Source organism: Oncorhynchus mykiss, chromosome 18 (assembly GCF_057628025.1).
Source record: "Oncorhynchus mykiss isolate SJ-2025 chromosome 18, ASM5762802v1, whole genome shotgun sequence".
NCBI lineage: Eukaryota > Metazoa > Chordata > Actinopteri > Salmoniformes > Salmonidae > Oncorhynchus > Oncorhynchus mykiss.
In genome coordinates, this window is record NC_143039.1 from 6,770,001 (window position 1) to 6,779,774 (window position 9,774).

The 9,774-nt window shown below is 45.4% G+C and overlaps 1 protein-coding gene across 2 annotated transcripts in view; it reads right to left on the bottom strand.

Annotated features, from left to right (window-relative positions):
- The window catches only part of LOC149975369 (ADP-ribosylation factor-like protein 6), a 19,597-nt gene extending 12,396 nt beyond the window's left edge, over positions 1 to 7,201 (bottom strand). Inside the window, exon 1 of one of the 2 annotated variants that reach the window (XM_090206728.1) lies at positions 6,993 to 7,201. Coding sequence is in view for 1 of the 2 variants with exons in the window: in XM_090206727.1 (XP_090062853.1) it covers positions 1,746 to 1,868 (123 nt within the window). In the remaining variant the exon portion in view is untranslated. Of the gene's footprint in view, positions 1 to 1,745; positions 1,950 to 6,992 lie in introns of those variants that run through there. The other variant, XM_090206727.1, reaches the window with a different exon arrangement.
- Between the last annotated feature and the right edge of the window lie 2,573 nt (positions 7,202 to 9,774).

Here is a 9,774-nt window from a genome sequence, read left to right on the forward strand (position 1 = left end):
ACCACTTCCTGTCCACTCCAAACGTCTTGGAGGTCATCTATCCCTGATATCCCTCATCCCTGGTCTTCTTCTTCTTCTCTCTCTGCATCAACCACTTCCTGTCCACTCCAAACGTCTTGGAGGTCTTCCGTCCCTGATATCCCTCATCCCTGGTCTTCTTCTTTTTCTCTCTCTGCATCAACCACTTCCTGTCCACTCCAAACATATTGGAGACAGTCCAGAGGTTTCTAGTTGTTCCTGATGGTTTCTGATCTTGGTAAAGGCACCATGGCTAGATACACAACTGTAGTTTTTAAATCTCAACCAAAAAAACGATGTGTAACAATGGAAGGTTAATTTAACAGTAAAATAAGATCTCCTCCTCCCCATCTCCTCCTCTCTCGCCCTCCATCTCCTCTCTCTCCCCCCATCTCCTCCTCTCTCTCCCTCCATCTCCTCCCTCTCCCTCCATCTCCTCATCTCTCTCTCCATCTCCTCCTCTCCATCTCCTCTTCTCTCCCTCCAGCTCCTCCTCTCTCTCCCTCCATCTCCTCTTCTCTCCCTCCAGCTCCTCCTCTCTCTCTCCATCTCCTCATCTCTCCCTCCAGCTCCTCCTCTCTCTCCCTCCATCTCCTCTTCTCTCCCTCCAGCTCCTCCCTCTCCCTCCATCTCCTCCTCTCCATCTCCTCTTCTCTCCCTCAATCTCCTCCTCTCTCCCCAGCTCCTCCTCTCTCTCCCTCCATCTCATCTTCTCTCCCTCCAGCTCCTACTCTCCATCTCCTCTTCTCTCCCTCCAGCTCCTCCTCTCCATCTCCTCTTCTCTCCCTCAATCTCCTCCTCTCCATCTCCTCTTCTCTCCCTCCATCTCCTCCTGTCTCTCCAGCTCCTCCTCTCTCTCCCTCCATCTCATCTTCTCTCCCTCCAACTCCTCCTCTCTCTCCATCTCCTACCCTCTCTCCAGCTCCTACTCTCTCTCCCTCCATCTCATCTTCTCTCCCTCAATCTCCTCCTCTCCATCTCCTCTTCTCTCCCTCCATCTCCTCCTCTCTCTCTCCATCTCCTCCTCCCTCCATCTCCTCCTCTCTCTCTCCATCTTCTCTCCTCTCTCTCCATCTCCTCCTCCATCTCCTCTTCTCTACCTCTCTCCATCTCCCCCTCTTCTCTACCTCTCTCCCTGCGGTGTCTCCTTGTTCCTCTCTCCACCATCCCTCTTCAGGAGGAGAAGGAATCCTTATCCTCTGAAAACCAATCCTAAAGTGTCTTAATTTTTTTTACACCTGTATATACAGTGGGGAGAACAAGTATTTTATACACTGCCGATTTTGCAGGTTTTCCTACTAAAAAATCCAGAAAATCACATTGTCTGATTTTTAAGTAATTAATTTGCATTTTATTGCATGACATAAGTATTTGATACATCAGAAAAGCAGAACTTAATATTTGGTACAGAAACCTATGTTTGCAATTACAGAGATCATACGTTTCCTGTAGTTCTTGACCAGGTTTGCAACACACTGCAGCAGGGATTTTATCCCACTCCTCCATACAGACCTTTGATAAAAAAAAATTACAGACCTCTACATGCTTCGTAAGTAGGAAAACCTGCAAAATCGGCAGTGTATCAAATACTTGTTCTCCCCACTGTATGTGGGTTTAACAAGCTATATCTTTATGGAGGTCATACTATATCACAGCAAATCACTAACTCATTATCATCCTAGATCATTAAGTAGGTTAATTGATCCAGGCTACCAGTGTAGACTTACATTGGATGGTTTGAGTCGGTTGATGATGGTGGTCTTGCCGCTGTTGTCCAATCCCAGACACAGAACATTCACTTCCTTCTTCTTCAGCCCCAACCAGCCAGCTAGTTTATCAAACAGACCCATTGTTGTTCCGTCTTACTCCCGGGGGGGGGGGGGGGGGGGGGGTCTCTGTTGAATAAAAATATATATTATGTATTATAGTAGCTAAGACCATCACAAAGAAATTACTGTGTGACAACTGAATGTGCACTGCAAACCCGGGGTGTAGGGCCTAGTCATTAGTCTAAACAACCTGGGGTGTAGGGCCTAGTCATTAGTCTAAACAACCTGGGGTGTAGGGCCTAGTCATTAGTCTAAACAACCTGGGGTGTAGGGCCTAGTCATTAGTCTACAACCTGGGGTGTAGGGCCTAGTCATTAGTCTACAACCTGGGGTGTAGGGCCTAGTCATTAGTCTACAACCTGGGGTGTAGGGCCTAGTCATTAGTCTACAACCTGGGGTGTAGGGCCTAGTCATTAGTCTACAACCTGGGGTGTAGGGCCTAGTCATTAGTCTACAACCTGGGTTGTAGGGCCTAGTCATTAGTCTACAACCTGTGGTGTAGGGCCTAGTCATTAGTCTACAACCTGGGGTGTAGGGCCTAGTCATTAGTCTACAACCTGGGGTGTAGGGCCTAGTCATTAGTCTACAACCTGGGGTGTAGGGCCTGGTCATTAGTCTACAACCTGGGGTGTAGGGCCTAGTCATTAGTCTACAACCTGGGGTGTAGGGCCTAGTCATTAGTCTACAACCTGGGGTGTAGGGCCTAGTCATTAGTCTACAACCTGGGGTGTAGGGCCTAGTCATTAGTCTACAACCTGGGGTGTAGGGCCTAGTCATTAGTCTACAACCTGGGGTGTAGGGCCTAGTCATTAGTCTACACAACCTGTGGTGTAGGGCCTAGTCATTAGTCTACAACCTGGGGTGTAGGGCCTAGTCATTAGTCTACAACCTGGGGTGTAGGGCCTAGTCATTAGTCTACAACCTGGGGTGTAGGGCCTAGTCATTAGTCTACAACCTGGGGTGTAGGGCCTAGTCATTAGTCTACACAACCTGTGGTGTAGGGCCTAGTCATTAGTCTACAACCTGGGGTGTAGGGCCTAGTCATTAGTCTACAACCCGGGTGTAGGGCCTAGTCATTAGTCTACAACCTGGGGTATAGGGCCTAGTCATTAGTCTACACAACCTGTGGTGTAGGGCCTAGTCATTAGTCTAAAACCTGGGGTGTAGGGCCTAGTCATTAGTCTAAAACCTGGGGTGTAGGGCCTAGTCATTAGTCTACAACCTGGGGTGTAGGGCCTAGTCATTAGTCTACAACCTGGGGTGTAGGGCCTAGTCATTAGTCTACAACCTGGGGTGTAGGGCCTAGTCATTAGTCTACAACCTGGGGTGTAGGGCCTAGTCATTAGTCTACAACCTGGGGTGTAGGGCCTAGTCATTAGTCTACAACCTGGGGTGTAGGGCCTAGTCATTAGTCTACACAACCTGTGGTGTAGGGCCTAGTCATTAGTCTACAACCTGGGGTGTAGGGCCTAGTCATTAGTCTACAACCCGGGTGTAGGGCCTAGTCATTAGTCTACAACCTGGGGTGTAGGGCCTAGTCATTAGTCTACACAACCTGTGGTGTAGGGCCTAGTCATTAGTCTAAAACCTGGGGTGTAGGGCCTAGTCATTAGTCTAAAACCTGGGGTGTAGGGCCTAGTCATTAGTCTACAACCTGGGGTGTAGGGCCTAGTCATTAGTCTACAACCTGGGGTGTAGGGCCTAGTCATTAGTCTACAACCTGGGGTGTAGGGCCTAGTCATTAGTCTACAACCTGGGGTGTAGGGCCTAGTCATTAGTCTACAACCCGGGGTGTAGGGCCTAGTCATAAGTCTACAACCTGGGGTGTAGGGCCTAGTCATTAGTCTACAACCTGGGGTGTAGGGCCTAGTCATTAGTCTACAACCTGGGGTGTAGGGCCTAGTCATTAGTCTACAACCTGGGGTGTAGGGCCTAGTCATTAGTCTACAACCCGGGATGTAGGGCCTAGTCATTAGTCTACAACCTGGGGTGTAGGGCCTAGTCATTAGTCTACAACCTGGGGTGTAGGGCCTAGTCATTAGTCTACAACCTGGGGTGTAGGGCCTAGTCATTAGTCTACAACCTGGGGTGTAGGGCCTAGTCATTAGTCTACAACCCGGGATGTAGGGCCTAGTCATTAGTCTACAACCTGGGATGTAGGGCCTAGTCATTAGTCTACAACCTGGGGTGTAGGGCCTAGTCATTAGTCTACAACCCGGGGTGTAGGGCCTAGTCATTAGTCTACAACCCGGGGTGTAGGGCCTAGTCATTAGTCTACAACCTGGGGTGTAGGGCCTAGTCATTAGTCTACAACATGGGGTGTAGGGCCTAGTCATTAGTCTACAACCTGGGGTGTAGGGCCTAGTCATTAGTCTACAACCTGGGGTGTAGGGCCTAGTCATTAGTCTACAACCTGGGTTATAGGGCCTAGTCATTAGTCTACAACCTGGGGTGTAGGGCCTAGTCATTAGTCTACAACCTGGGGTGTAGGGCCTAGTCATTAGTCTACAACCTGGGGTGTAGGGCCTAGTCATTAGTCTACAACCTGGGGTGTAGGGCCTAGTCATTAGTCTACAACCTGGGGTGTAGGGCCTAGTCATTAGTCTAAACAACCTGGGGTGTAGGGCCTAGTCATTAGTCTAAACAACATGGGGTGTAGGGCCTAGTCATTAGTCTACAACCTGGGGTGTAGGGCCTAGTCATTAGTCTACAACCTGGGGTGTAGGGCCTAATCATTAGTCTACAACCTGGAGTGTAGGGCCTAATCATTAGTCTACAACCTGGGGTGTAGGGCCTAGTCATTAGTCTACAACCTGGGGTATAGGGCCTAATCATTAGTCTACAACCCGGGGTGTAGGGCTTAGTCATTAGTCTACAACCTGGGGTGTAGGGCCTAGTCATTAGTCTACAACCTGGGGTGTAGGGCCTAATCATTAGTCTACAACCTGGAGTGTAGGGCCTAATCATTAGTCTACAACCTGGGGTGTAGGGCCTAATCATTAGTCTACAACCTGGGGTGCAGGGCCTAATCATTAGTCTACAACCTGGGGTGTAGGGCCTAGTCATTAGTCTAAACAACCCGGGGTGTAGGGCCTAGTCATTAGTCTAAACAACCCGGGGTGTAGGGCCTAGTCATTAGTCTAAACAACCCGGGGTGTAGGGCCTAGTCACTAGTCTACAACCTGGGGTGTAGGGCCTAGTCATTAGTCTACAACCTGGGGTGTAGGGCCTAGTCATTAGTCTACAACCTGGGGTGTAGGGCCTAGTCATTAGTCTAAACAACCCGGGGTGTAGGGCCTAGTCATTAGTCTACAACCTGGGGTGCAGGGCCTAGTCATTAGTCTAAACAACCCGGGGTGTAGGGCCTAGTCATTAGTCTAAACAACCCGGGGTGTAGGGCCTAGTCATTAGTCTAAACAACCCGGGGTGTAGGGCCTAGTCACTAGTCTACAACCTGGGGTGTAGGGCCTAGTCATTAGTCTACAACCTGGGGTGTAGGGCCTAGTCATTAGTCTACAACCTGGGGTGTAGGGCCTAGTCATTAGTCTAAACAACCCGGGGTGTAGGGCCTAGTCATTAGTCTACAACCTGGGGTGCAGGGCCTAGTCATTAGTCTACAACCTGGGGTGTAGGGCCTAATCATTAGTCTACAACCTGGGATGTAGGGCCTAATCATTAGTCTAAACAACCTGGGGTGTAGGGCCTAATCATTAGTCTACAACCTGGGGTGTAGGTCCTAATCATTAGTCTACAGTGCAGGCTGCTGAGGGGAGAACGGTTCATAATAATGTCTGGAATGGAGTAAATGGAATGGTATCAGAAACATGGTTTTCATGGGTGTGATACCATTCACTCCATTCCATCTATTACACTCTATTCCATCTATTACACTCTATTCCATCTATTACACTCCATTCCATCTATTACACTCCATTCCATCTATTACACTCCATTCCATCTATTATACTCCATTCCATCTATTACACTCCATTCCATCTATTATACTCCATTCCATCTATTACACTCCATTCCATCTATTATACTCCATTCCATCTATTACACTCCATTCCATCTATTACACTCCATTCCATCTATTACACTCCATTCCATCTATTACACTCCATTCCATCTATTACACTCCATTCCATCTATTACACTCCATTCCATCTATTACACTCCAGTCCATCTATTACACTCCATTCCATCTATTACACTCCATTCCATCTATTACACTCCATTCCATCTATTACACTCCATTCCATCTATTACACTCCATTCCATCTATTACACTCCATTCCATCTATTACACTCCATTCCATCTATTACACTCCATTCCATCTATTACACTCCATTCCATCTATTACACTCCATTCCATCTATTACACTCCAGTCCATCTATTACACTCCATTCCATCTATTACACTCCATTCCATCTATTATACTCTATTGCGGCCATTGATTAAGAGCAGTTCTCCCCTCAGCAGCCTCCACTGGTGCAGGGTTAGCTGGTGATGCAATTTATGATTTTCGCCCCCCCCCCCCCCCCCCCCCCACCACCCCCTCCTTTTTAACCTAACTGTTCAATCCGCAACTCTGACCTGCAAAAGGCAACAATACGGAACACGGCGTCTAGTCTGCCGGAAACACACGAAGAAGAAGAAGAGGGTTTAGCCGCTAGCTAGCTAACTGGCTGACTTAGCATTTACAATAGCTACAACAAGCGCCACACGTAGCAATATGTTTTATTCTTCTAGATCATCACATTTAAGGCTAGTTGAGGGTCTCGTTTTAATTCGTAGCTAATGCGCCAGCAACAACGAAAGATAATGGAGTTGATACCCCCCTTTTTTCTGATGTAGCTAGTTAGCGTAACATGTTAGGATAGCTAGCTGTTAATACATTAGCAAACTAACCTTAGCTAGCCCCATCTGGTTAGATAGTTAGCAGCGTGACTAGCTAGCTATTTTAGTTAAACCTTCATCCTTGGACCTAGTTTACTAAAACGTAGCTTGACCAGCTTTGAGTTGACTAAACTGGGTTTAATGGGATGTGCTTATAATCTCATTGAAAATAAACGATAGCTAAGCTATCAAACGTTAGCTATCTACTTCCGGCAGCATTATGTGCAATGTATCTTCTCTTTACCTGTGAGAGATATTTACGTACGATTCTTCTCTTTTTTTCTTTCTTCTTCTTCAAATATCAAACGTTTTTCGAAACTCAGTCATAACCAGTCAACCCGATGACATGTTGATGTTTTCAGTCATTTCTCTTGTCACAACATGCCAGTGTGTGTTGTTTTGGTCCCTCAGAAAGCACTGTGAGTTTACACGGCGTTGTCAGGACGACGGGGAGAGACTTTTTTTGTGTATCTGACTCAAGTCCGCCACCCACTGGACAACCATGGGTATTACAACCTAATGATAATAGACCACACCAATAGGAAGAATATTTTAATTGTTGAGTCACAATGATGGCAATACTATATAACAACATCCCCCTCAGCAGGAGCCTACATATTATGTTACAAACACCCAGACTACAAGGAGGGAAAATAAATGCATTCATAATATGTATATGTATGCTACTACAGATCCCAGAGTGCATTGCTGGGTTGGGAGGAAGTGGTGTCGACCCCCCCCCAAACGTCCTGAGCACCTGTTGCACAGATCCACCCCATGAGAGCTCTCAATGTCAGGATAATAAGTGGGGATCTCTCCAGTAACAGGGATGAATGAGGATGCTGATTGGTGTATGTGTGTATGTATGTGTGTGTGTATATGTGTATGTATGTATGTGTGTGTGTGTGCTTGCGTGAGAAGGGGGGGGGGGGGAGAAATATATATAACCTGTCAGTGTGAATATTGATGTGTTGTATCTGTCTGAGTCTATTCATCCTGTCAGGGTGAATATTGATGTGTTGTCTGAGTCTATTTATCCTGTCAGTGTGAATATTGATGTGTTGTCTGAGTCTATTCATCCTGTCAGGGTGAATATTGATGTGTTGTCTGAGTCTATTTATCCTGTCAGGGTGAATATTGATGTGTTGTCTGAGTCTATTTATCCTGTCAGGGTGAATATTGATGTGTTGTATCTGTCTGAGTCTATTTATCCTGTCAGGGTGAATATTGATGTGTTGTATCTGTCTGAGTCTATTCATCCTGTCAGGGTGAATATTGATGTGTTGTCTGAGTCTATTTATCCTGTCAGGGTGAATATTGATGTGTTGTCTGAGTCTATTTATCCTGTCAGGGTGAATATTGATGTGTTGTCTGAGTCTATTTATCCTGTCAGGGTGAATATTGATGTGTTGTCTGAGTCTATTTATCCTGTCAGGGTGAATATTGATGTGTTGTATCTGTCTGAGTCTATTCATCCTGTCAGGGTGAATATTGATGTGTTGTATCTGTCTGAGTCTATTTATCCTGTCAGGGTGAATATTGATGTGTTGTCTGAGTCTATTTATCCTGTCAGGGTGAATATTGATGTGTTGTATCTGTCTGAGTCTATTTATCCTGTCAGGGTGAATATTGATGTGTTGTGTCTGTCTGAGTCTATTCATCCTGTCAGGGTGAATATTGATGTGTTGTATCTGTCTGAGTCTATTTATCCTGTCAGTGTGAATATTGATGTGTTGTCTGAGTCTATTCATCCTGTCAGGGTGAATATTGATGTGTTGTCTGAGTCTATTCATCCTGTCAGGGTGAATATTGATGTGTTGTATCTGTCTGAGTCTATTCATCCTGTCAGTGTGAATATTGATGTGTTGTCTGAGTCTATTCATCCTGTCAGTGTGAATATTGATGTGTTGTCTGAGTCTATTTATCCTGTCAGGGTGAATATTGATGTGTTGTATCTGTCTGAGTCTATTTATCCTGTCAGGGTGAATATTGATGTGTTGTCTGAGTCTATTTATCCTGTCAGGGTGAATATTGATGTGTTGTATCTGTCTGAGTCTATTTATCCTGTCAGGGTGAATATTGATGTGTTGTATCTGTCTGAGTCTATTTATCCTGTCAGTGTGAATATTGATGTGTTGTCTGAGTCTATTTATCCTGTCAGGGTGAATATTGATGTGTTGTCTGAGTCTATTCATCCTGTCAGTGTGAATATTGATGTGTTGTATCTGTCTGAGTCTATTTATCCTGTCAGGGTGAATATTGATGTGTTGTATCTGTCTGAGTCTATTCATCCTGTCAGGGTGAATATTGATGTGTTGTATCTGTCTGAGTCTATTCATCCTGTCAGAGTGAATATTGATGTGTTGTCTGAGTCTATTCATCCTGTCAGGGTGAATATTGATGTGTTGTCTGAGTCTATTTATCCTGTCAGGGTGAATATTGATGTGTTGTCTGAGTCTATTTATCCTGTCAGTGTGAATATTGATGTGTTGTATCTGTCTGAGTCTATTTATCCTGTCAGGGTGAATATTGATGTGTTGTCTGAGTCTATTCATCCTGTCAGGGTGAATATTGATGTGTTGTATCTGTCTGAGTCTATTTATCCTGTCAGGGTGAATATTGATGTGTTGTCTGAGTCTATTCATCCTGTCAGGGTGAATATTGATGTGTTGTCTGAGTCTATTTATCCTGTCAGGGTGAATATTGATGTGTTGTATCTGTCTGAGTCTATTCATCCTGTCAGGGTGAATATTGATGTGTTGTCTGAGTCTATTTATCCTGTCAGGGTGAATATTGATGTGTTGTCTGAGTCTATTCATCCTGTCAGGGTGAATATTGATGTGTTGTCTGAGTCTATTTATCCTGTCAGTGTGAATATTGATGTGTTGTCTGAGTCTATTCATCCTGTCAGGGTGAATATTGATGTGTTGTATCTGTCTGAGTCTATTTATCCTGTCAGGGTGAATATTGATGTGTTGTCTGAGTCTATTTATCCTGTCAGGGTGAATATTGATGTGTTGTATCTG